Genomic DNA, 27,113 nt, shown 5'->3' with positions numbered 1-27,113 from the left:
TTTATTAGTTGTTTTGGACAAGCAGAACAGCTATTTTTTTAAAAAATATTTATTTATTTATTTGGCTGTGCCGGGTCTTAGTTGCAGCATGTGGGATCTTTGTTGCCGCCTGCAGGATCTTTAATTGAGGGCATGTGAGATCTTTAATTGCAGCACGAAAACCTTAGTTGTGGCCTGTGGGATCTAGTTCCCTGACCAGGAACCTGGGCCCCTTGCACTGGGAGCGAGGAGTCTTAGCCACTGGACCACCAGGGAAGTCCCTCTATTCTGTGGATTTTTAGAAGTTAAATATCAACAATTGATGAGGATTATTTTAGAAAATGTTTTAAAATTAATTACAGCTTTCCCTTTTTCCTAATTTTTCCCTTATTAACAGAACATCTATTTTATAATGAAATTAGTCGAGATAGCAAATCTTGTGATACAACCAAATATTTTCTTGGCTTTTCTACTAGTTTAGTATACATTATCCTTCACTTGTAATTTAACTTTTTATTGTGTTTTCCCATCACTTTCTTCGCTAATGAAGAGGTTATAAAAATATACAAATAGGGGCTTCCCTGGTGGTCCAGTGGTTAAGACTCCGCACTTCCAAAGTAGGGGGCGAGGGTTTGATCCCTGGTTGGGGAACTAAGATCCCACATGCTGTGCAGTGCAGCCAAAAAAAAAAAAGGATATACAAATAATATTTTAAACAATCTACTTCCTTGTTAAGAAGACTTTGGTGAGTACAAAAAGAGGCATATTTATTATTGGCCTCAGTTTTGAAAACTTATCAAATTAAAATGTTACTTTATATTAAAAAAATACTAAATGTGGCTTTGATCATTGTTCTTAGGAATGAATTGTTTACATACATCTAGTAATATCTCTTCTTTTCTACATTGACTCCTCAACTTGAGAATACCCTTATTTTAGTTTAGTTTAGTTTAGTTTTTCTTTACCACTTTTCCCTTCTCTGATTTTTGTCATGTCAAATTACCAACTTAAACAGAAATTACAAGACTTGTTATAGCCTGTGTATTATTAAAACTAACGTTAGAGGGCTTCCCTGGTGGCGCGTTGAGAGTCCGCCTGCTAATGCAGGGGACACGGGTTCGTGCCCCGGTCTGGGAGGATCCCACATGCCGCGGAGCGGCTGGGCCCGTAAGCCATGGCCGCTGAGCCTGCCCGTCCGGAGCCTGTGCTCCACAACGGGAGAGGCCACAGCAGTGAGAGGCCCGCGTACCGCAAAAAAAACAAAAAAACAAAAAAACAAAACTAACGTTAGAGACATGCCCATGTGTACTTGGCCAAGATGCAAATATATCATAAAATCTTGCCCGGGAGTATATTTTCCTGTTTGCTGAGAAAGTTGATGAGGCTCTAGTTTTATAAAAGTCAAATAAATGAAAAAGCAAAACTGACTCTCTAAGAGAAAGTCAGAGTAGGTCTGAAGATTAGGTGGTATAAATACTATTCTGAGATGTTTATACGGTGCCTAGGAAACATTCACTCACTAAAACAGAAGAGCATACTGTATCTAAAAAGCTGTTTTGTTTGTTTTAGTTTTGAATAGGAATGATTAATTTCCTGCTGAACCTAGGTACTAGAATTTCTGCTCCTGTTCTGTAGCGAAACTGCCTTTGGACTTGTCTTTATGTGTTTCTAAATTTATAATAGTTAATATAAACTTAAGGAAATAGGATAAAAAAATAAAGGAGCTTGTTTAGAGCTATGATCATAGTGCGTATTCAACATATTGGTGAAATACTGTATAAAGATGGGTAGATAATATCCACCTTTTGAATTGTTTGAATTTTATTTTTGGTGATAGCTGATAAATTAAGTTTTTAGCTTTCAGTTGGCTCAGAAAGAATGAGCAATGATAAATCCTTAGGCGTACATAAATAGGAGAGGTCAAACCTTCTGATTTATTAAAGTAGTAATAGTTGTTACAAAATGCCAGTTACATAACTTTCTCTAAAAAATACTACATTGATTTCCAGCTCAACTTATTTTCTTCTTATTTCTCAAACCATTTGTTGATTTATTTAATCAATGTTTAATGTGCTTAGCATTATACAAATACTAAGGTAAATATAAAATAGTATAATATATTGTCCCTGTCCTCAAGAAACTTGCATTCTAGCTGGGGAAACAAATAATACATCTTTTTAAAAATTAAGTAACCCAAAGCTCCATCAACAGAAGAGTGGATAAAAATGAATCATTCATTTATTTAAATGAGTATAAATATATTTTCTATATAGAATGAAAATGAACATTGTTAGAAAACATGTATGATTCTCATATATGTTCAATAAAGGAAGCCAGACACAAAAGAATACATATTGTATGATTATGTGTATATAAAATTCAAAAAGCTAAACTATGTTATCTGGGATTGCATATTTAGGTGGTAAAACATACAGAAAAGCAAGAAGGGGATTACCATAGTTGTTAGGGTAGTGAGGAGCAGGTGAGGAGGGGAGTTTTAGTGATTAGACAGGAGCATGAAGGGGTTTCTGGGTGCTAACAGTTTTCTATTTCTCTACTTGGGGAACGTTTCATGGATATGCACTTAGGGATAAATCACTGAGCTTTTCACTTTTGTGTACTCTTCTGTGTGTGCGTTATATTTCACAATTCAAAAGATTTTTAAAGAAGTAAACGACAACTAAAAAACAGCAAGTGTTTCCAAGTTAGAACAGTAAGAGCAGAGGAAGTTAGAGGGAGGAGAGATCATCATAAGTGGAAATAATCTGGGGAAGAACAGAAGGCAGTAAAACCAGCTGGGCCTGTAAGAATGGATAGGATTTACATAAATGGAAGAAGGGAAAGGAACACATTCTGGATGAGTGAGCAAAGGTTTCATGAGCTTGATGAATTTGGGAGATAATTGAGTACCAGTATGACTGAAGTAGATGGTGTTTTTAGAAAACCATGAGATTCAGAATTGACAAATTAGACTCAGATCAGAGTAGGAATGATTTTAAGTGCCAGACGAAACTTAGACTCTTTCCTTTAAGTAAAAGGGGATCAGCCTGATGAAAACAGCAACGTCCATTTCATTTTTGTATCCAATTGAAGGATATTTTTGCTCTATGTTCTTTGTGAGTATATGTTTTGATATGTATGTAATTTCTTGTTTTTTCATGGTTTATTTGTGACATGTCAAAAAAAATTGCCAAATGTTAAACTTTGCATCCCAATGTCTCAAAGTTAACTTCTGCTGAAGAGTTTCATAAAGTTTAAAGTATAGAACCTAATGCTATAATTTTTTAAATTATGTTTTAAAAAGTCTATACGTAGAAAATAACATAATGAGACTAATATTTCAAGAATTGTAAGCCTAGAAAAAAATGACAGCAGGTCATATAGTCAGATTGCTTGTGAAATATTACTGTCATCCTTTCTTAAGAGTCTTCTGAGTAGTAGCTGCCAGAGACTGGTTTAAAATATTAAGCTTCATTGTCTTGTGAAATAATCAAGAAATTTTTATGATGAAGAGTCTAACCTTTCAAATACATTTAAAATTAGATGTTACCTCAGTTCAATAACACTGACCTCAACTGAGAAAATTAAACTTGAGCACCAGCCTGACCAAAATAAAATAGATTTATTTCCTGTTGAAATCAAGATCCTGTTTATTTGTCACTATTGCCTTTGTTAAGAGTTTTGATATAGATATTTGTATTGATTCATGGACAGTTAATGCTTTAATTAAATTACTAATATATTTAAAACTTCTTCTTTATGAAAATCTTTATAATTAAGTTACCTGTAATAGGAGTGAACCTACTAATGCTTTTGACTTTTGGCCATAATCTTTTAAATTTGGATAGTGTTTTTTAACCCTCTTCCCTTCCTTGCAAAGCTCTTGCTTAATAATGCCATTTATTGAGTGCTTACTAAGCACTGTGACATAAAAGCTTTTCACCACATTTCTCATGTCACTGGAGTAAAAATCAACAAGAAGTATTGTTCATTGGTCTTAGGGAAATATATTTTCATTCATTTGTTTAGTCACCAAAAATTCATTGAATGTCTCATATATGTCAAGTGCTGAATATTAGAAGAGAACAAAAACAATAGTCCCTGCTTTTGAGATTACTTATAGTCTAGTGGCTGGAGAAGTTAGGAGGGGGTCAGGAAAGTCAGTGGACTGTTGGAGTACAGTGCGATATATGCATAACTGTGTTCTGAGTACTGAGGGAACAAAGAAAGGCATCTAACTTGAATGGGTGTGGAAAGTAGTAGGTGGGAGAGAGAAGGAGAAGAGATACTGGGAAAGACTTCTGGGAGGGGATAACTCTTAACCTGAATTCTGAAGATAAGCAAGAGTTAGTCTGTGAAGAGAGACAGTTTCTAGGAAAAAAGAACATGAGCTGGATGTTTGTAATAATTTCAGTGATTTGCAGCTAGAAAAATCACAAATATTTGAAAGCATCCCATCTCCTTTAAATGAACTCATGTTTTGAAACAAGTACCAGAGCTGGACATCCAGTTGTGTGTTTTATTGTTTAACTTTTCAAAAATTGTGAAATATAGCACATTCAAAAAAGTTTATAAAACACATATGTAGGGGCTTCCCTGGTGGCGCAGTGGTTGAGAGTCTGCCTGCCGATGCAGGGGACGCGGGTTCGTGCCCCGGTCCGGGAAGATCCCACATGCCGCGGAGCGCCTGGGCCCGTGAGCCATGGCCACTGAGCCTGCACGTCCAGAGCCTGTGCTCCGCAACTGGAGAGACCACAGCAGTGAGAGGCCTGCGTATCGCCAAAAAAAACAAAAACAAACAAAAAAAAACACATGTAAAATTTAACAAGCAATTTGAAAGCAAACACTCATGTAACCACCATCAGTAGAACATTGTCAGAATCCTGGAGGCATCATGTTTTGCCCTTCCCTAATCACATGCTGTCCTACCTCCCTGTAGTTTTAACATGTGATTATATCCCTAAACAATATATTTTAGTTTTGCCTGTTTTTAAACTTTATGTTTTGGGATTAATACTGTCATGTATTCTTTTGTCCAATATGTTTGAAATTCATCCATGTTGTTGTATATAATTTAATTCAGTTTATTGCAATATAGTATTTCATTATATGAACATATGACCATTCATTCTACTGGTAGATGGACATTCAGGAGTCCATTATGAATAGTGCTGCTAACAATACTCTTGTACTTACCAATTATGTTCTTTCAAACAATGTCACTATTCATACATATATAAAAATGATAAACTGAATAAAACTTTCATTTTAAATTATAAATATAAAATATGTTAATGCTAAGCTTTTCAAGCTTACTAATGATCCTTCATCAGTTATAATTTATTCATTGTAATTTATTAGCAATGGGAGATTGGAAGTGCAAACATTTTTAAAGCTGGTAAAAAAAATCTCAGTGAACAATCAGTAAGTTAAAAAAAAATCAGTCACAATAAGTCAGTAAACAACTTGTGGATGAATAGCTATAGAGGGAGAAAATTGCTCCTCTTTGAAAGTTGTTCAGTTCTAAAACATTTTATTAAAATCAAAAGATTAAAAGTGTAATTTATAATTTAGGTCACGACCTGGTCTTTTAGTTTCCTGATAGCACAAAATGAACAATAAATCTCTTGTCACTAGTATTGCCATTGTGAATAGGGCAAGTGTATCAGAAAGACTCGTTTGTCAGGTTTTGTGGTTTTTATTAACACAGGCTGTTATTAAAAAAGAAAAAAATTTTGTTTTGCTTTTTAAAAATTATATCTAGTCATATAACCACAAAGAATTATTTACTCTTGGTACAAAAGGAAATAAACTGGGAGACCAATGTCCTATTTTAACAGTAGGAAAATATAGTTTAAGCTGTTTCATTGAGAGTCTGCCTCTCTGTATGCTCCCCCAACCACGAGTTGCACACTGTTGTCTTCTGAAATATCTGGTATTGATATTAAGACAAAACCCACCCACTTAAATTTGGACTTCTGGCAGTAACCACTGACTCTGTAAACTTGATGGGAGCCATTTCATCTCTTTTGTCTCCCTCTTCATATTTTATTAGTGTAACATAGAGTTTTCAAAACATTTTGTACTTTCTCTTGCTTGATCCTGTAAGGCAAATATTATCCTCTCTTTATGGGAGTCAAAGTTAAACTGGCCAATAAATTGTGGAATTTATGTTCAAACCAAACATAAATATACTGAAATGTTTTAATTCTCTTCTCATTTCCTTTTCTATATATTCTGTAAATATTTTCTTTGTTGTTACCACGGGGACTACATTTAACATCCTAAAGTTAGAACACTTTAATTTGAATTTATACCAACTTAACTTGAATAAAATAGGAAAACTCTGCTTCTGTATAGCTCTATGCCATCCCTTTTAGTTCTTGATGTTACAGAATTACATCTTTATACATTTTGTGCCCTGAAAGTTAAACTAATTATGATGCATTAGTCTCTTAAATTATGTACAAAACAGAATGTAGAGTAACAAACCAAAGTTATACTAATACTAGTTTTTAGACAAATGTTTTAAAGTGTATTAGTCTCAAAAAAAAGAAAGTATATACCTCATTGGGAAAAAAAATAATAAAGTGTATTAGTCTCTTAAATCATGTAGAAAACAAAAAATGGAGTTACAAGCCATTTTTACTATAATACTAGCTTTTGTAATTGCCCATATGTTTACCTTTACTGACATCTTTATTTCTTCATACTGCTTTGGGTTACTGTCCAGTGTCCTTTCATTTCTACCTGTAGGACTCTCTAGCATTTCTTGCAGGGCAGGCCTAGTGGTAAAGACTCCCTGAGCTTTTGTTTTTCTGGGAATGTCTTAATTTCTCCTTCACTTTTGAAAGATAGTTTTGCCAGATATAGAATTCTTGGTTGACAGGTTTATTGTTTTTTTTTCTCTTTTAGCACTTTGAATATATCAGCTCATTGTCTTCTGGCCTCCAAAGTTTCTGATGAGAAATTTGTTGATAATCTTATTGAGCATCTCTTGTATGGGACAAGTGGCTTATCTTCTGTTCCTTTCAAGATCTCTCTGTCTTTGACTTTCAACAGTTTGATTTTAATGTGACTCAGTGTGTGTCTCTTTGAGTTCATCCTATTTGGAGTTCATTGAGCTTTTGGATATTTATACATATATCTTTCATCAAACTTGGGAAGTTTTTGGCCATTATTTCTTCAAATAATCTCTCTGCCCCTTTTGCTCTCTCTTCTGGAAGGCCCAAAATGTGTACGTTGGTTCACTTTTGTTGATATCCCACAGTTCCCTGGGATCTGTTCATTATTCTTCAATCTTTTTTCTTTCTGTTCCTCAGACTCAATAATTTCAATTTGTCCTGTCTCCAAGTTTGTTAATTCTTTTGTCTGCTCAAATCTGCCTTTGAATCCCTCTAGTAAATTTTTAAATTTCAGTTATTATACTTTCAGCTCTAGAATTCCTTTTTGGTTTCTTTTTAGGTTTTCTACCTCTTTACTGATATTTCCATTTTGTTCATACATCATTTTCCTGACTTTCTCCACATCTTCCTTTAGTTTTTTGGGAATCTTTAAGATAGTTGTTTTAAAGTCTTTGTCTACTAGGTCTGCCGTCTGGTTTTTCTGGGACAGTTTCTGTCATTTTTTTTTTCCTTTAAGTCAGCATACTGAACTGTTTCTTTATATGTCTTATGATTTTTTTGCCTGAAAATTAGACATTTGAATCTAATGATATGGTAACTCTGGAAATCAGATTATGCCCCTTACCAAGAGTTTGCTGGTTTTTGTTTTGTTTTGTTTTTATTTTTTCAGATTTATTTAGGTATAACTGACAAAATTGTAAAATATTTAAAGTATACGACATGATGATTTGATATATGTATACACTGCGATAAGATTCCCCCCATCATGTTAATTAACATATCCATCACCTAACATATATTTACCTTTGTGTGTGTGTGAGAAAGAACATTTATGATCTATTCTCTTAGCAGATTTCAGTTGTACAATATAGTGTTATCAGATACACATCACCATATATAAAATAAACAAGTATTTACTGTAACAGTGCAGGGAACTATATTCAGCATCTGTAATAATCTATAATAGAAAATAATCAGAAAAAAAGAATATATCTATATCTATATCTATCTAACCAAATCACTTTGTTGTATACCTGAAACTAACACAGTATTGTAAATCAACTCTACTTAAAAAAAGTAGATAGCAATACAGTGTTGTCAACTATAGTCACCACGTTGTACATTAGACCCTCAAACCTTATTCATCGTGTAACTGAAAGTTTGTACCCTTTTACCAACCTCTCCCTATTTCCCCCCACCCCCAGTCCCTGGCAAACATTTTTCTACTTTCTGTTTCTAGGAGCTCAGTATTTTTAGATTTTACATGTAAGTGATACTATGCAATGTTTGTCTTTCTCTCTGGCTTATTTCACCTCCAGGTGAAATATCTCCAGGGCATAATGCCCTCCAGATTCTTCCATGTTGTCACAAATGACAGGATTTCTGTCTTTTTAAAGACTGAGTAACATTTTTTTTCCTTGATCCATTTATCCATTGATGGATACTTAGATTGTTTCTATACTTTGGCTACTGTGAAAAATGCTGCAATAAACATGACAATACAGATATCTCTTTGAAATAATGATTTTTTTCTTTTGGATGGACACCCAGAAACGAGGTTGTTAGATCATATGGTAGTTCTATTTTTAATTTCTTGAGAAACCTCCATGTTGTTTTCCATAGTGGCTGTACCACTTTACATTCCCACCAACAGGGTACAAAGTTTCCCTTTTATCCACATTCTTGCTAGCATTTGTTATCTCTTATCTTTTTGATAATACCATCCTAACAGGTATGAAGCGTTATCTTATTGTGGTTTTGATTTGTATTTCCCTGATGATTAGTGATGTTGAGCACCTTTTCCTATACCTGTTGGTCACTTATATGTTTTCTTTGGAAAAATGTCTGTTCCGGTCCTTTGCCCATTTTTAAATTGGGTTATTTGGTTTTTTGCTGTTGAGTTATTAATATGTGTGTTCCTTGTGTATTTTAGATATTAATCACTTATTGGATATGTGATTTCTAAATATTTTCTCCCATTCCATGTGTTGCTTTTTCATTTTATTGATGGTTTCCTTTGCTGTGCAGAAGCTTTTTAGTTTGATGTAGTCCTGCTTGTTGATTTTTTTTGCTTTTGTTGCTTGTACTTTTGGTGTCAAGTCCAAAAAAACATTGCCAAGACCAATGTCAAGGAGCTTACCCTCTGTTTTCTTCTTGTAGTTTTACTGTTTCAGGAGTTACAGTCAAGTCTTTAATCCGTTTTGAGTTGATTTTTGTGTATGGTATAATGCTTTTTTTAAAAATTGTTGTAGGCTATTTTTGTGCTGAGGATCAGCCTAAAGTGTAAAATTAAGGTCTTCTGAAGTCTTTTCTGAGCCTGTGCCTTTCTTGGGCATTTACAACAACCTTCTAATTTCCCCTGTGTATGTAGTTACTTTTGAATGTCCTAGTCTTTGGTATCTGGCTCCAAAAAGAGGGGAAAGGAAAATGAAGAGGAGGGAAAAGGCATAAGCCCTTTAAATCACCTGGAAGTCACCAGAAGGGGAAGGGCTTGCAGCAAACCAAGGAGGTTACAAAAATGGCCTCTGTGTCTGCACCTCCATGATCAGAATGCAGATCACTGATATCTGCTATTTGGAGGACAGAGTCCTTATTGCCCATCCTAGCTCCTAGTAAGGGGCATGTAAGCTGCTCTAAGAACACATGCATGGCTTCCTGCCATGGGGTGAGGGGATAGGAGATGGGTAGCCTCTGCTAAACTAAGATTTCAAATTGACTGGAATTAACTGTAATTTATGATCCACATCTTCCCCTGGAAGTTGCAAGCCTTCAATAGCCTCCAGAGTTCCGAAATAGTTATGTCAGACATATTCTACTGATACAGTTGTCGTCTAGGTGGGAAGACAAATTTCTGGTGCTTCCTACTCTGCAACTTCCCAGAATCCCCACATTTGTTTTTTACATATTCCTACCATGTTACTGTCTCCATAGTTTGTTTTAATTTAAATTCTACATTTCCTTTCAAAGCCTATCACAAATCAAACAGTGATCTTTCCATTCTCTAAATTCCCTTGCATTTATCATACATCTCAATGTGCTTAGTTACTGCATTTTCTAATTTTCTTATAGGCAGTGTTTAAAGACACAGGCTTTGGGGGCTTCCCTGGTGGTGCAGTGGTTAAGAATCCACCTGCCAGTTCAGGGGACATGGGTTCGAGTCCTGGTCCAGGAAGATCCCACATGCCGTGGGGCAACTAAGCCTGTACGCTACAACTACTGAGCCTGTGCTCTAGAGCCCACGAGCCACAACTACTGAGCCTACATGCCACAACTACTGAGCCCGCATGCCTGGAGCCCGTGCTCCACAACAAGAGAAGCCACTGCAATGAGAAGCCCACGCACCACAACGAAGAGTATTAACCCCCACTCACTGCAACTAGAGAAAGCCTGCATGCAGCAACGAAGACCCAATGTGGCCAAAAATAAATAAATAAATTTATTTTTAAAAAAACAACACAGGCTTTGGAAGCAGACATAGCTACATTAAAATGCAAAGTCTACCACTTACTAAATATTTGACTTGGCCTCGTTTTCTACATTATTTCCTTATACTCATTTTATAGAGATAATAATATTGACTTCATAGTGCTATTGTAAGAATTAAATTACTTCTATAAAATGTTTAAATCGGCCTGACACATATAAATACTCAATAACCAAAGTGAATTGAAATAAGTCAGACAAAAGATACTGTATGATTTCACTTATATGAAGAATTAAAAAAAAAAAAACTCATAGACACATAGAACAGATTGATGGTTGCCAGAGGTAGGGATTGGTGGGTAGGTGAAATGAGTGAAGGTAATCAAAAAGGTACAAACTTCCAGTTATAAAATAAATAAGTCCTGGAGATGTAATCTTTGGCATGATACCTATAGTTAATAATACTGTATTGTATATATTAAAGTTGCTGAGAGAGTAGATATTAAAAGTTCTCATCACAAGAAAAAATTTGTAATTTACTATGTTTGATAATGGATGTTAAGTAGATTTATTGTGAGGATCATTTCACAATATATACATATATAGAATCATGTTGTACACCTGAAACTAATATAAAGTTATATGTCAATTATATCAATAAAAAATAATAATAGCCATATAAATTTATAATTTAAAAATTGGGAAGTCAAGGAATAAAGATGGGAGAAAGCATAGGAGAAATATTAACTTTTATTTTTTATAGTAAGAAGTCAATTAGATGTTGTCTAATATTGAAACATTTACTTTAGACAAAAAACTCAACCTCTTAATCTATTTTCTTAACCTTAGAAATGAGTCTTTTAGGAAAATCTCATGTAATAAGGAAATGTTTGAAGTTCAGTTATTCCTTCAGTTTCAGTTCATTTTCTTTTTATGTTAAATTTAAGTAAAATTATATTTATTACATTTTACTTTAAAAATAGCATATGTAGTATGATTTACTCCATTTTTTAAAAATGTTGAGTGTAATGTTACTTGAATTTGACATAAAAGGGAAATTGAGGTTAAACTGAATATTGCTTTTCTTCATCACAAGGTATCATTTACTAAAAGGCCCCACTAAGGTTAAAAAAGAGCTTATGAAAAAAATAAGACTATGTGTGGACCTTGTTTGGCTCCTAATTCAAGCAAACCAGGTATTCTAAAAACGCATTAAACAATTGATGGAATTTGAACGCTTACTGAATATTTTGATAGTATTAAGGAATTATTGATTTTTTTAGGTGTGAAGTATTGCATTTTTTTCCTTCATCTCTTGGGGAGAGTATTATAATATTTTATGGATGATATGTTACAGCGGCTGGGATTTGCACTGAAATAATCTGGAATTGGGGTGAGAGGTATAGATGAAAGATTGTACTGGTAGCTATTGACGTTAGATGATGGATACATAGAGGTTAATAATCTCTATAGTTTGTGTATGTTTGGAAATGTTAAACCAAAAATGCGTTTAGAAAATGGTGTTGGGGTCATGTTTTCTTAAACCACATGATTCCAATTTAGGCAATATCCTATTGACTCCCTGTTATGAAAGATTAAGAAATTACCTCTCTCACAGTTTCTTTTACTTCTACTCCCCAATACTTTATGAAAATTTATAATGTATATGTTCTGTTCCATAATTTACACAAAGCTGTTCTATGAAGGGAAGCCCCACAACTGGGGTGGGGGGAGAAGCAGATGGGAAACTTGGTGGGTATGAGAGAAGATATGTGTATTGCATATATAAAGAAAAATCTAGTTTTACATACACCAAAATGATAATAGGATGATAGAATTATGAGCAATTTTTATTTTATTTTTTATGATTCTTTTTTTCTTTCCATATTTTCTAAAATATATGTATATTACTTTTTAATCAGGGAGAAAAGATCTATTTGAAGACAAAAGATATATCTGCATTCACGTAGTTTGGCTCTTCTGAGGTTTGAACATACCATAAATGCCTTTATGTGTTTCTAAATCTATTTTAAATCATTTGAGGAATTGTAGGGAAGTAGATTTAGCGCCTTAGACACATTTTCAGACTTTCTACTCCCCCTTTTCAACTTTCTTTGCATGGTGTGTAGCAATGAAAATTCCATTTTCTCATAAGTAACAGATTGTGGGAAAAGAAAGGCATGTAAGTTACTGTTACTGTTTTTGGTGCTACCATCATTTTAAAATTTTTTAGAATTAAAAATTGAGGACATTTTTACTGGCCAAAATGAGATTTAAAGCTTATGTGGGAATATTCAAAGATTACCAGTTGCTTTCCTTTATTTTGTATTTCCTTTTCACTGACAAGGCATTTCCATGTTGTTTTTATTTTCTGAACTTTTGATAGTGGTTTTTATTTTAAAAAGGGCGCATGGGGAGTTCCCTGGTGGCCTAGTGGTTAGGATTCCTGGCTCTCATGGCTTGAGAAATTGTATCCATTTGTCTGGGTTTATAATCCATTCTTCCCAATCATGCTGAAATCATCTGTTAAACCAGAATAACATCGAGGTCACAGTTCCTTATTCCCCATTATGATTAAGCAGAGTGAGCTTTTATTAATGCTTAATCTCTTTTCTAAAATGTCTCTTTTGACATGGATGGACCTAGTGACTGTCATACACAGTGAAGTAAGTCAGAAAGAGAAAAACAAATGTCATATATTAATGCATATATTTGGAATCTGAAAAAATTGGTATAGATGATCTTATTTACAAAGCAGAAATAGAGACACAGACCTAGAGAACAAACGTATGGATACCAAGGTGGAAGGTGGGGGGATGAATTGGAAAACTGGGATTGACATATAGTATAGCACAGGGAACTCTACTCAGTGCTCTGTGGTGACCTAAATGAGAAGGAAATCCAAAAAAGAGGGGATATATGTATACGTATAGCTGATTCACTTTGCTGTACAGTATTAGCTAACTCAATATTGTAAAGCAATTAGACTCCAATAAAAATAAACAAAATGTCTCTTTTGGCTCTGTGGACATAGAAATATTAATCAGTGTTAGAATGAATCACATTAATTTATAAAAGAGGAATTTAGATCAAATCCTGGAAGCCACTCTTTTTTTTTTTTTTTTTTGCGGTATGTGGGCCTCTCACTGTTGTGGCCTCTCCCTTTGCAGAGCACAGGCTCCGGACGCACAGGCTCAGCAGCCATGGCTCACGGGCCCAGCCGCTCCACGGCACGTGGGATCCTCCCGGACTGGGGCACGAACCCGCGTCCCCTGCATCGGCAGGCGGACTCTCAACCACTGCGCCACCAGGGAGGCCCCGGAAGCCACTCTTTTTATAGAGCACTTCAAAGGAAAATAGTAAATTAACTCTTCTTAAAGTAATTTTTAGAGGAAAAAAATGAAATAAAATTCGTTTTGCTTGTAAAACTTTTTTTTTCTTGTATAATTTTTGATAACCCTGGAGATCATCATGCAGACATTAGGCTTTGGAACTGGGCATATAGAAAAGGCTTCAAGAAGACACAGTAAAATTCTTTCTCTCATGGAAAGTGAAGCAATTTTTATGTTGAATCTTCAGATTTGGTCGGGGAGAAAGATTTTTTTTTCAGTGTAGATAATTTGGAAAAATTAGAAAACCACTTTTTTGGTTGGTTTGTAGACAGTATTTTACATAATTGTGATAATCCTGAATATACAATTATGTATTTGCCTGTTTTTCATTCAAATTTATCATAAGGATTTTCTAACCATATTTTTAAAAACTCCTTTTAATGATGCTTTAAGTTTCTTTACTTTCTTTCCTCTTTTTACCCCAAGCAGGCAACTTTAAAATCTTTAACCTTCATTGTTGTTTTAAGGTGTGTCTTTAAAGAAGTTTGAATAACGAATACTTCACTAGGCAGAAATTCAGTGCAAAGTGTTGACTGTCTGAATTTATTGACATTTTATTGTCCAACCTTTTACAAGAATAAAATAGCATTATCAAAAATTTCTATATGTATAATCTTTGACTCAAAAATTTCTTCTAGGAATTTATTCAACAGAAATACACATACAAATGAATATTTCTTTATAGCATTTTTTTTATAATGGCAAAAAATTGTAGGCAACCAATACATACATCAGAAAGGACTTGGGTAGATAAACTATAGGGCATTTACGGGCTTCCCTCGTGGCACAGTTTTTGAGAATCTGCCTGCCAATGCAGGGGACACAGGTTCGAGCCATGGTCCAGGAAGATCCCACATGCCATGGAGCAACTAAGCCCATGCGCCACAACTGCTGAGCCTGCGCTCTAGAGTCTGCAAGGCATAACTGCTGAAGCCCGTGCGCCTTGAGCCCGTGCTCCGCAACAGGAGAAGCCACCACAATGAGAAGCCCGTGCACTGCAACGAAGAGTAGCCCCCGCTCAGCGCAACTAGAGAAAGCTCACAGGCAGCAACGAAGACCCAACACAGCCAAAAATAAACAATTAAATTTACTAAAATAAAACTATAGTGCATCTAAAATGCAGTACTGGGCTTCCCTGGTGGCGCAGTGGTTGAGAGTCCGCCTGCCGATGCAGGGAACACGGGTTGGTGCCCCGGTCTGGGAAGATCCCACATGCCGCGCAGCGGCTGGGTCCGTGAGCCATGGCCTCTGAGCCTGCGCGTCCGGAGCCTGTGCTCCGCAGCGGGAGATGCCACAACAGTGAGAGGCACGCGTACCGCAAAAAAAAAAAAAAAAAAAAAAAAAAAAAAAAAAAAAATTTAAAATGCAGTACCATGCAGTCATAACAATGATTGAGGTAGCTCTGTGTTTAGTGATGTGGAAAGATATCCAAAATAATGGCTAAGTGGAAAAGTTGCCACTCAGTATGATCTTATTTCTGTATGTAATATTAACAAATATATAATAGACTATGTATGTAAAATCTAGAAAATATCCACTAAACTGTTATGTGGAGATGATAAGATTATAGGAGACTTTTACTTTCTAAATTATACATTTCTAAAATATGATCTTTCTTTTCTTTTTTTTTTTTTGACAATCATCTATTACGTTTAAAATCAAGACAAAAAAAATCTACTATCCAAAGATCTCATTCTGCCAATCCTCCAATAGTCTCTGTTGGTCATGAAGTAGTGTGCAATTTTGGTATTTTTAGTAGATCCTAAAATTTTTCTTTTTCTCTTTTCCCTCATGTATATAGCCTTTGGTAATTAAATTTAATGACTGAATGGTGAATTTCAGTATACATGTGCTAGATCATCCTGCATACTAAAGCAGTGGCCCTTTAACATAGCATCTTTATTATAGATGGTTTGAGAATTTACCAAGACAGCTCCATATATTTAGAGCAAAATGGACTTACAGTTATAATCATTTTTAAAACTCTTCATGTATATTTTTATACTTTTTTCTATTATGGCATATGATTCAATAAAAAGAAAGTTAAAAAACATTTGAAGAGTTTTATATAATATGGGATACTATGATGGGAAAGGGTGATATTGAAAAACATACAGTTTATACATCCTGGTCTCCATTGCTTCTTTTTTTTTTTTTAATTCATTTTTGGCTGCCTTGGGTCTTCATTTCTGCGCACGGGCTTTCTCTAGTTGTCGCAGGTGGGGGCTACTCTTCCTAGCGGTGCGCCGGCTTCTCATTGTGGTGGCTTCTCTTGTTGCAGAGCACAGGCTCTAGGCGTGCGGGCTTCAGTAGTTGTGGCACGCGGGCTCAGTAGTTGTGGCTCGCGAGCTCTAGAGCACAGGCTCAGTAGTTGTGGCACACGGGCTTAGTTGCTCCACAGCATTTGGGATCTTCCCGGACCAGGGCTCGAACCCGTGCCCCCTGCATTGGCAGGCAGATTCTTAACCACTGCACCACCAGGGAAGCCTCCATTGCTCCTTTATTTGCAGGGATTCTCATTTATAGTTCTGTTGACAATCTGACATCATTGTTACTAAAACAGAAATTATATGGTCAGGCAGAAATGAAAAAACAAGAAAAACTTTCCTCTGATTGCATTAATACTGGCTGAAATGTTTGCACACCTGTTGAGATTCATAAAGTCATCAGGATTATATAAAAGTTATGCCTAAGTATATTATATATTGTAAAGTAAAGTTATAGTTTAACCTTAACGAGGCAGCTAACTTGTATAAACCAAGTATTAATTGGGTAAAAAAAGGCTTACTCCCTCCTTAAAGAGGAGTTACAAGTATTACTCCTGAAGTAGCCACGAGGCGGGCAGTGGAGAGAATTAATCCCAGGTTTTAGTCTAAGATCAGGCCCTCAGGAAATTTGGATATGTCTAGGGATGCTTATGATTCAAGCTGACCTTTTGCCAGGTTAACATATTTACTCTCAATCATAAATATATGCTTTCAAAAAACATTTATTGAGAAATACTGTATATCAGTCATATACTCTCTCCCTAAGGAATTTATAGTCTACTGAGGACAAGCAGTTGGTTGCAATGTGATATAATAAATGATAGGGGAGAAGTAGACACACAAACACACACCCAGGTGAGGAATCTAACCCAAAGGATGGAGTGGAGGGAAAGATAATGTTGGAGAAGGTGACATGGAAGATGTGACCCTTGTACTCAATCCTTAAGAACAAGGAGGAGTTGAGTAAAGAAGAGTATTGGTTCTTCTAGACAGAGAGAACTGTGTGTGCAAAGGCCAGTAGGCAAAAATGATGCATTAAGAGTACTTAAAATGGTTCCAGAAAGCTGGGGCATAGTGTTCTAGGGGAAAGAAGCCAGAGAGAGACTAGTAAGCAGCCTCCTGATTTAAGTGCTATTACTAAAAAATTTGGATTTGACTGGGAGGAGCATTTGAAAAATTTTTAAGCAGAAGGGAAGGGAGTTATATGATTAGCTTTGAGCTTAAAGATCATCCTGGCTGTGGGAAAAATGGAATTAGAAGACCTCTACTTCTGGCAGTACAGTGGTAAGACTTAATTTTTAATGTATTGTTGGGCCTTTGGAATGGAAAGGAAATCTTCAGGGCCCTGAAGCAAACACCAAAATTAAAATCCTAGACTTGAGCCAAAAACAAACATGAAAACCATATTGCTCTGGGGCAAATTACCAGATCAGTCCAGAGATTCAGGAATTAGGTGGTCAGGAATAAACTTTTGGGTTGAAATAAAATGGAGAAGCTAGGTTTAAATGTGGTCCCTGTTGTGTGGCAGTCTCCCAGTCCACCATGCCTTACTCTCAGCAGAAGCAAGTGCAGATCTTCCTCTCTAGAGGAAAATACCCTCAATTTAGGCCTCCAGAATCTCGTAGCTTCAAAAAAAATTAGCGGCGGGGCAGAGGAGCAGCTTCATCAGTTGAAGGACACCTGCAGCGGGGTCTGTGCGTCTTGGAAGATTGAAATCATGGCAGGTCCAGAAACTGATGCCCAGTACCAATTCACTGGTATCAAAAAAATATTTCAACTCTTACACTCTCACAGGGAGAATGAATTGTGTACTGGCCACATACAGAGGTATTGCTTTGATAGTTTTATACTTTAAGTTAAGGTCTAAAAAAACTCCAGCTGTGAAAACAACATAAACGGATTCTCAACTGTACCTCATCTGTTAAGTTCCCGTGCCTGAAGAAGCTAATGTCAACTCATCATGTGATACCCAATTTGTACAATAAATTATGAACCTGGAAAAAGAAATTAAATATGGACCTCTTAATCAAATATCATCAAACATACAAAGAAAAATACACATGAGAAAGAATCAGCAGAAATAACAAATAATAGGTCATTCAAGGACCTTAGATATTAAAATGATCAACCAATATGAAGTATCAATGATATTTTTAAAGAATTATAAGAATCACAAAATGAACAAGAAGAAATGATCACAAATGACCAGGCAAATGTGAAAAATAACTAAATAAAACTTTTAGAGATGAAAAATAGTTGAAATCAAAATCTCAGGGATAGTTTAACATATTAAATATAAGTGGAGAGAGTAAATTGGAAGCCAGATATGAACTAACTCTTGTGAAATCAATATAGAGACAAAGGAAATGGAAAATATAAAGGAGAGATTAAAAGACATGGAGGTTAGAATAAGAAAGATTGAAAGAAAGAAAAAAGGAAATGAAGGAAAGCCAAAATTCTTATAAGAATTGAGAATTTTTAAGAAGTAAAAAATGAGCGTACAGACATAGGAAGCATATTACCAAACAGGATGCATAAGTTCACACACAGTCATGTTGTAGTCAAACTGCAAAACACCAAGAGAGAAGACCTTAAAGGACCAAAGGGAAAAGGCAAATTGCCTACCACAATCAATAAGAGTGATAGATTTCTCACTGCAACAGTGGAAGTTAGGAGGGCATAATATCTTCAATGTGATAAAGAGAAAACTATCAACCTAGAATTTTATGTCCAGAGAAGAAGTATTTTAAAAACAATGGTAAAATAAAGACATTTCACATAAACAAAATAAAGTTTGTCTCCAACAGAATTTCATTTAAGGAAATTCTACTTTAGGAGGAAGGAAAATGGTACCAGAAAGGACGTCTGAGATGCACGAAGGAATGGTGAGAAAAGAATTTGGTAAGCAACTGAGTAAATCTAAACAAGGGCTACCTGTATAAAATAATGATGATGCTAATAATGATGTCTAATTTGTGAGGTTAAAAAAAAGATAAAATATGGCAAACTAGGAGAGTGATTAATATATTTATCTTTTAAAAATAAATTAGATCTTGTATGAATTTTAAATGATCATGCATGTTAAAATTTCAAAAATAACTTCCTAAAGAAAAGTGAATGTACAACTTCCAAATCAGTAAAGAGGAAAACTGGAATTTTTAAAAGATGTTTTTTAATTCTTTGCCACCACTTAGCTTTGTGACCTCTATCATATTACATAACCTCCATAAGCCTTAATTTCCTCATCTTTAAAATGTGGATAATAGTAATACCTCCCTTATAAGACTCTTGTGAAGATGTAATCATATAATGCATGCAAAAAAGCTTAGCACAAATCTACTGCATAATAACTGTTCAACAAATATTAGACATTACTGTTATTACTAGTGACTTAGTCTTGGTGATGCTTTAAAGCCATGCTAGAATCTGCCAACATCACACCCACCTTCTCTCCAGTGAGAGGGAATGCTACACACAAAGATAGCTAAAGAGTGTTAAACAGTTCTGATAACATTGATGGGTCTTCCTTGTGTTAATCATAACTCCTTGTTCAGAACCTTCAGAATTTAATATTGCCTTTCAATAAAAAGTTCAGAGCATCAAGGCTTTCCACAGCCTAGCCCAACCAACTTGATCTCATGAGTTCTCTTTAAATTCTTGAGTTAAATCTGTAAACATATTTGAGGTCTCCTTCCTTGACACTTTTACTTGGAACACCTTTTGAAGAACAGGTAAAATTTGGATGACTTCCTTCATCTGGAAAATCCACCCTCTCTGCTAAATTCCACCTATTCTTCAAACCCCAGCTCAAGTCCCATAAGAGTTCCTGACTACTCTAGCCCAAAAGTGATTTATAATTTGAAAAACTGTCATCTAAACCAAACTTCCGGGACTTCCCTGGTGGTGCAGCAGTTAAGAATCCACCTGCCAGTGCCGGGGACATGGGTTCGAGCCCTGGTCAGGGAAGATTCCACATGCTTCGGAGCAACTAAACCCGTGCGCCACAACTACTGAGTCTGCACTCTAGAGCCCGCAAGCCACAACTACTGAGCCTGCGTGCCACAACTACTGAAGCCCACATGCCTAGAGCCCATGCTTCACAACAAGAGAAGCCACTGCAATGAGAAGCCCACGCACCACAACGAAGAGTAGCCCCGCCTGCTGCAACTAGAGAAAGCCTACACGCAGCAACGAAGACCCAACGCAACCAATAAATAAATAAATAAATAAATAGATTTATTAATTTAAAATAAATAAATAAACAAGCCAAACTTCCTATAGTGATTTATGCCTGTCTCTTCTACTCCATTTTCGGTTGAGCTTTTATTTAAATTTTATATTATCACAGAAAATTTTCCTGGAGTTTGCATGGTCTTTCCAGCTACATTTTCAGCTCCTTAAGACAGTGGCTATTAACTATATACCTTTGTATTCCCTATAGTTCCTAGGGAAAAGAAACTAACATTTAAGTGCCTATGATATGCCAGGTACTATACTAAATGGTTTCTTATATATATCTCACTTATTCCTCACAATAAACTTATACAGATAGATATCAGTGCCCCCATTTTACAGATGAGGACATTGCACTTGAGAAAGGCTAAGTAACATACCCAAGGCACTTAACTAGTCAGTGGCAGAGCTGACTATACCACCCATCAAAATAGCTTGCAAATAATACATGTCTTGGAGGCGTAAAAGGCTCAAATGATTTATACATTTTTCTACTTGACTTATTTGTATCCCGCTCTGAAATTTAGAGTGTCATGGAAACAGATTTCAAAGAAGCCAGAAGTCTTCTCAAAAATTAAAATTTGGCATGCCAATTGTTAACTAACAGCCAAACCACAGGAATTCACAAAGACCTTGAAGTTAGACAGAAAGTCATACTTTGGGGCAGGGGGTTAGATTAAGGGACTTAAAGAGATTTTTTTCATTTATTTTATACGTTGCCTTGAGTTCATGTAATGTGAAGTGAAATGAATCACACAACAAAGTGGACCATTCTTTGAGTGCTTGCTGCAAGTCCATATCCCTTTCAGAACATTCTTTCTCTTCTCTTTTCCCCTTTCCTAGGGTTACACATCTTTCTGGAATGACTGCATATCATCTGGCCTGCGAGGGGGCATCCTGATAGAGCTGGCCATGCGAGGTCGAATCTATCTAGAACCTCCCACCATGCGTAAGAAGCGACTACTAGACAGAAAGGTAGAGCGTCCTCTGCGAACATCCTCTTATGAAAGGGCAGATAGCAACAGTCCATTTTGGATGAATAGGAAGATTTGAGTAGTGAGACAATATAAATATCACTTATTCAGTTGTCCCATTGTCTGGCAGGTTTAATTATCCTGTAGCAGAGAAAGAAATCCAAGTATCCATGGTCAAAAGAGTTATAAGAAATTCATGATTTTGTCTTCCATTTTTATGCAGAAAAATCACATTTAGGATGGTGTTGATTATTTTTCTCTCTATATCTGTACCTATAATATTATGAAATAGAGTATTGTATATGAAGAGGCAAACATGTGGGTCAGGTACAGTCTTTACTTAACTCTGGTCATCCTCAGATAACCATTCAATTTCCCTCCTTCCAAGTATTTTGCAAGTTCTCTCTAGCCTATGAGGTATACCGCCCTCTCCATTTTCTTACTACTCATTTTTTCCACTCACAACTTCATTGTCATACTCAGCAATCTACTGAAACTACATTCTTAGGTGTCACCAGCTAATTTTCAGTCTTCAATTTATTTTTCTCTTTTAACCTATATGTGGTGTTCAACACTTTTGACTACCTCTTACTTGAAACTTTCTGTTCTTTCTAAAAAATCTCTATTTATTTATTATTATTATTTTTTTTTTTGGCTGTGTCGGGTCTTAGTTGCAGCATGCGCGATCCTCATTGCAGCGTGCGGGCTTCTCTAGTTGTGGCGCATGGGCTTCTCTCTAGTTGTGGCACATGGGCTCAGTAGTTGCAGCGCACGGGCTTAATTGCCCCACAGCATGTGGGATCTTAGTTCCACGACCACGGATCAAACCTGCATCCCCTGCATTGGAAGGTAGATTCTTAACCACTGGACCACCGGGAAAGTCCCATCTGTTCTTGACCTTTGCTATATTACATCCTCTTGCTTCTCTGGCTGTACCCTATTTCCTTTACTTTTCCATTCCTTAACATCTAAGTCTCAGTTTGTATCACTCTGTATAACTTTTGGAGAAATCATTTACTTTTACAGCTTCATCTATCACCCCCATGTATATTAACTCCCAAATTTCTAGGCCTGTCTTCTTTTTCTACCCCCAGGAACATACTTAAGTATTGTCCAGACATTTCAACTTAGCTATCCCATATCAGTTAAAACCAAACGTCATCAACTTTTCCTGACTTTCCTATCTTTATTAATTGTTTCACAAGTTGGTTTTCCAGGCTCAAAGAGTTATTATTGAATCTTTTCTCCATCATCATTTATATCCAGTTTGTCATTGGGGCCCACTTCAAATTTTTTTTTATCTCCCTATTATCACCCCATACTAGATTTTAAATTTCTGAGGACAGAGAAAATATGTTATGCTGCTTTGCATTTCCTATGACTTAACCAATAATATATGTATAGCATATTGAATAACTTTAATTTGAATGAAGTATATCAACCAGGGTCTCTTGTTTCTTCTTTTCTGAAAGGTACTACTAAAGTCAGACAGCCCAACAGGTGATGTTTTACTGGATGAAACTCTCAAACACATCAAAGCAACTGAACCCACAGAAACTGTCCAAACATGGATAGAGCTACTCACTGGTAAGACTCAGAATGATTTAAAAATCCCACATTTTATCATTTTTATCCTACTCTTAAGGTTGGGAGAAGAAGTATAGAAGGTCAGGGTGCTACGTAAGATATATATGGTTCACTGTTTAACTGTACTAATGAGGGACAAAAAAGACATGATTAATCAGTACATAAAGTTTTCCAAAGCTTCATCTTACCTCTGTCCACCTCATAAGCTCACAAGAAATTTTTTAACAACCATGTTGATGTATAATTCACATCCCATACAGTTGACCCATTTAAAGTATACAATTAAATGGATTTTAGTATATTCACACAGTTGTGCAACCATCATCACAACCTAAGTTTAGAACATTTTCATCATCCCCAAAATAAACCCCATACTCATTAGCAGTTTTCCCCACATTTCCCCAACCCTCCTGCCCAGCTACAGGCAACCACTAATCTACGTTCTGCCTCTGTAGATTTGCCTATTCTGGATATTCCATATAAATGAAATCATACAACTTATGGTTTTTTGTGACTAACTGCCAAGGATAATATTTTCAAGGTTCATCCATGTTGTGGCATGTATTGGCACTTCATTCCTGTTTTTCTCAAGGTCAAGTTCAAAAACTTTAATATGAATAATCAAGCCTAAGGCATAATATTTTAGGAGAATATTCCACAGGGCACTTTGAGATCACAACCAGTGTCACCTTCTGGAACAATTTTTTTTTTTTTTTTTTTTTTTTTTTTTTGTGGTACGCGGGCCTCTCACTGTTGTGGCCTCTTCCGTTGCGGAGCACAGGCTCTGGATGCGCAGGCTCAGCGGCCATGGCTCACGGGCCCAGCCACTCCGTGGCATGTTGGATCCTCCCGGACCGGGGCACAAACCCGTGTCCCCTGCATCAACAGGCGGACTCTCAACCACTGCGCCACCAGGGAAGCCCTGGAACAATTTTTTTAACTGAAGTTCTTATTGAGACATTTGTATATTCACATGCAGTTGTAAGAAATAATACAGAAAGATCCCTTTATATGCTTTGTCCAGAATCCCCCATTGGTAACATTTCTCAAAATTTTAATATATGACAACCAGGATACTGAAATTGATACAATCCACCAATCTTATTAGAATTTCCCCCTTTTTTTTTTTTTTTTTTTTTGGCCACACTGCATAGCGTGCAGAATCTTAGTTCCCAAACCAAGGATCAAACTTGTGCCCCCTGCAATGGAAGTGCAGAGTCTTAACCACCGGACCACCAGGGAAGTCCCAAGAATTTCCCCAGTTTTAATTTGACTCCTTTTTATTGCCAAATAATATTTCATTATATGCTTATACAACTTTAATTACTTATTCATCAGTTGATGGACATTTGAGTTATTTCCACTTTTTGACTATTATGAATAGTGCTGCTATGAACATTCATAGACAAGTTTTTGTGTGGACATGTTTTAACTTTGGGGGGTATATAGTTAACTTTTTATTGTGGTAAATGTACATATTTATTATCTTAATCATAAGTGTACAATTCAGCGACATTAAATACAGGCACAGTATTATATAACCATCACTTCTCTCTACACTCAAAGCTTTCACATCATCGCAAACACCCCCCTTCCTCCCTCCCCTCATTCCACCTACTTTCTGTCTCTATGAATTTGCCTGTACTAAGTAACTCATATAAGTGGAATCATATAATATTTCTCCTTCTATGTCTGGCTTATTTCACTAAGCATGTTTTCAAGGTCCATTCATTTTGTAGCATACATCAAAATCTCATTCCTTTTTATGGTTGAATAATATTCTACTGTATGTGTATACCACATTTTGTTCATTTCATCTGTTGATGGACACTTGGGTGTTTCCATCTTTTGGCTATTGTGGATAATGCTGCTGTGAACATTTTTGTACATATATCTGTTCAAGTCACTGCTTTCCATTCTTTTGGATGTATATCTTGGAGTAGAATTACTGGGTATGTGATAGTTCAATGTTTTGAGAAACCACCAAACTGTTTTCTACAGAGGCTGCACTCTTTTACATTCTTACCAGCCAAGTGTGAAGGTTGCAATTTCTCCACATCCTCATCAACACTTTTTATATTCTAATTTTTGTTTTGTTTTGTTTTTAATTATAGCCATCCTAGTAGGTGTGAAGTGGTATCTCACTGTGGTTTTGACTTGCATTTCCCTAATGATTAATGATGTTGAACATCTTTTCATGGACCATTTATATATCTTCTTTGGAGAAATGTCTATTCAAGTCCTTTGCCCATTTTTGAATTGGCTTCTGTTGTTGTTGTTGAGTTTTAGAAGCTCTTTCTATATTCTAGATAGTAATCCCTTATCAGATATATAATTTGCAAATATCTTCTCTCATTCTGTAAGTTATCTCTTCACTTTACTGATAATAACTCTTGATGTACAAAAGTTCTTAATTTTGATGAAGTCCAACTTATCTACTTGTTGCCTGTACTTTTGGTGTCATATCCATGAAATCTTTGCCAAATCTAATGTCATAAAGATTTTCCCCAGTGCTTTCTTCTAAGAGTTTTATAGTTTTAGTTCTTAAATTTGGTTCTTTGATCCATTTTTACTTAATTTTTGTATATGATGTAAGGTAAAGGTTCAGCTTCATTCTTTTGCATGTGGATATGCAGTTTCTCAGAACCATTTGTTAAAAACACTATTTTTTCCCTCTTGAATGGTGTTGGCAGCCTTGTTGAAAAATCAGTTGACTATATCTGTGAGGGTTTATTTCTGGGCTCTCTATTCTATTGCATTAATCTGTATGTTTGTCCTTATGCCAGTACCATACTGTTTTACTTACTGTAGCTTCGTGGTAAGTTTTTTGTTTGTTTGTTTGTTTGTTTTGCATTACGCGGGCCTCTCACTGTTGTGGCATCTCCCGTTGTGGGGCACAGGCTCCAGACGCGCAAGCTCAGTGGCCGTGGCTCACGGGCCCAGCTGCTCCGTGGCATGTGGGATCCTCCCAGACTGGGGCACGAACCCGTGTCCCCTGCATCGGCAGGTGGACTCTCAACCACTGCGCCACCAGGGAAGCCCAACAACTGGTTTTTTGTGTGTTCATCTTGTACCCTGCAACTTAGCTGAGTTTATTAGCTCTAGTAGCTTTTTGTGTACTTTGGGGGATTTTCTATGTATAGGATCATGTCATCTGCAAACAGAGATAGTTTTAGTTTTTCCTTTACAATTTAGATGCCTTTAATTTTTTCTTTCTCGTCTACTAGCTCTGGCCAGAACTTCCAGTAAATTGTTGAATAGCAGTGGTGAAAGCAGGCATCCTTGTCTTTCTTGTTCCTTGACCTTTGGGGGATCTTTCAGCCTTTTACCATTGAATATGTTATTAGCTTTGAGGTTTTCATAAATACTCTTTATCATGTTGAGGAATTTTTCTTTTACTCCTAGTTTCCTATAAGTTTTTCTCATGAAATGGTGTTTGTTTTTCTCAAGTTGCTTTTCTGAGTCAAGTGAGATGATCATGTGAGGTTTTTTTTCATTCTATTAAATGATGTATTACATTGTTTGACTTTTTATTGAGATATAATTGGCATAAGCATTATATTAATTTCAGGTGTACATCATATTGATTCAATATTTGTACATATCATGAAATGATCACCACAATAAGTCTAGTTAGTATCCATCATCACACATAGTTAGTTTTTGTTTCTTGTATGAGAACTTTTTTTTTTAATGTTTATTTATTTATTTATTTATTTATTTATTTATTTGGCTGCACCGGGTCTTAGTTGCAGTACACGGGATCTTCATTGCTGCATGCAGGATCTTCGTTGCGGCATATGGGACCTTTTAGTTGTGGCAAGTAGGATCTTTAGTTGTGGCATGTGAGCTCTTAGTTGTGGCATGTGGGATCTAGTTCTCCGACCAGGGATCAAACCCGGGCCCCCTGCATTGGGAGCATGGAGTCTTAACCACTGGACCACCAAGGAAGTCCTGAGAACTTTTAAGATCTATTTTCTTAGAACTTTCAAATATATAATACAGTGTTATTAACTGTAGTCACCATGCTGTACATTACATCCCCAGGATTTATTTATTTTATAACTAGAATTTTGTATCTTTTGATCTCCTTCACCCATTCTGGCATTCTCCCCCTTCCTGCCCCTAGCAACT

The 27,113-nt window shown here is 36.0% G+C and overlaps 1 protein-coding gene and 1 pseudogene across 4 annotated transcripts in view; both read left to right on the top strand.

Annotated features, from left to right (window-relative positions):
• The window catches only part of GOLPH3L (golgi phosphoprotein 3 like), a 41,585-nt gene that overhangs the window by 2,667 nt on the left and 11,805 nt on the right, over positions 1–27,113 (top strand). For 2 of the 3 annotated variants that reach the window (XM_082615371.1, XM_082615370.1), the window contains 2 exons: positions 21,262–21,393; positions 22,865–22,979. In XM_082615371.1, coding sequence (XP_082471497.1) covers positions 21,262–21,393; positions 22,865–22,979 — 247 coding nt within the window. The remainder of the gene's footprint in view (positions 1–21,261; positions 21,394–22,864; positions 22,980–27,113) is intronic. The other variant, XM_082615372.1, reaches the window with a different exon arrangement.
• On the top strand, positions 17,406–18,308 carry LOC309800826 (annotated as a pseudogene). The gene has a single exon. The product of its transcript is annotated as an uncharacterized misc_RNA (transcript).

This window comes from Mesoplodon mirus (genome assembly GCF_964341445.2).
Source record: "Mesoplodon mirus genome assembly, chromosome: 3".
Classification (NCBI taxonomy): domain Eukaryota; kingdom Metazoa; phylum Chordata; class Mammalia; order Artiodactyla; family Ziphiidae; genus Mesoplodon; species Mesoplodon mirus.
Note: the sequence above shows the minus strand (reverse complement) of the source record. Positions and strands in the feature narration are given on the sequence as shown.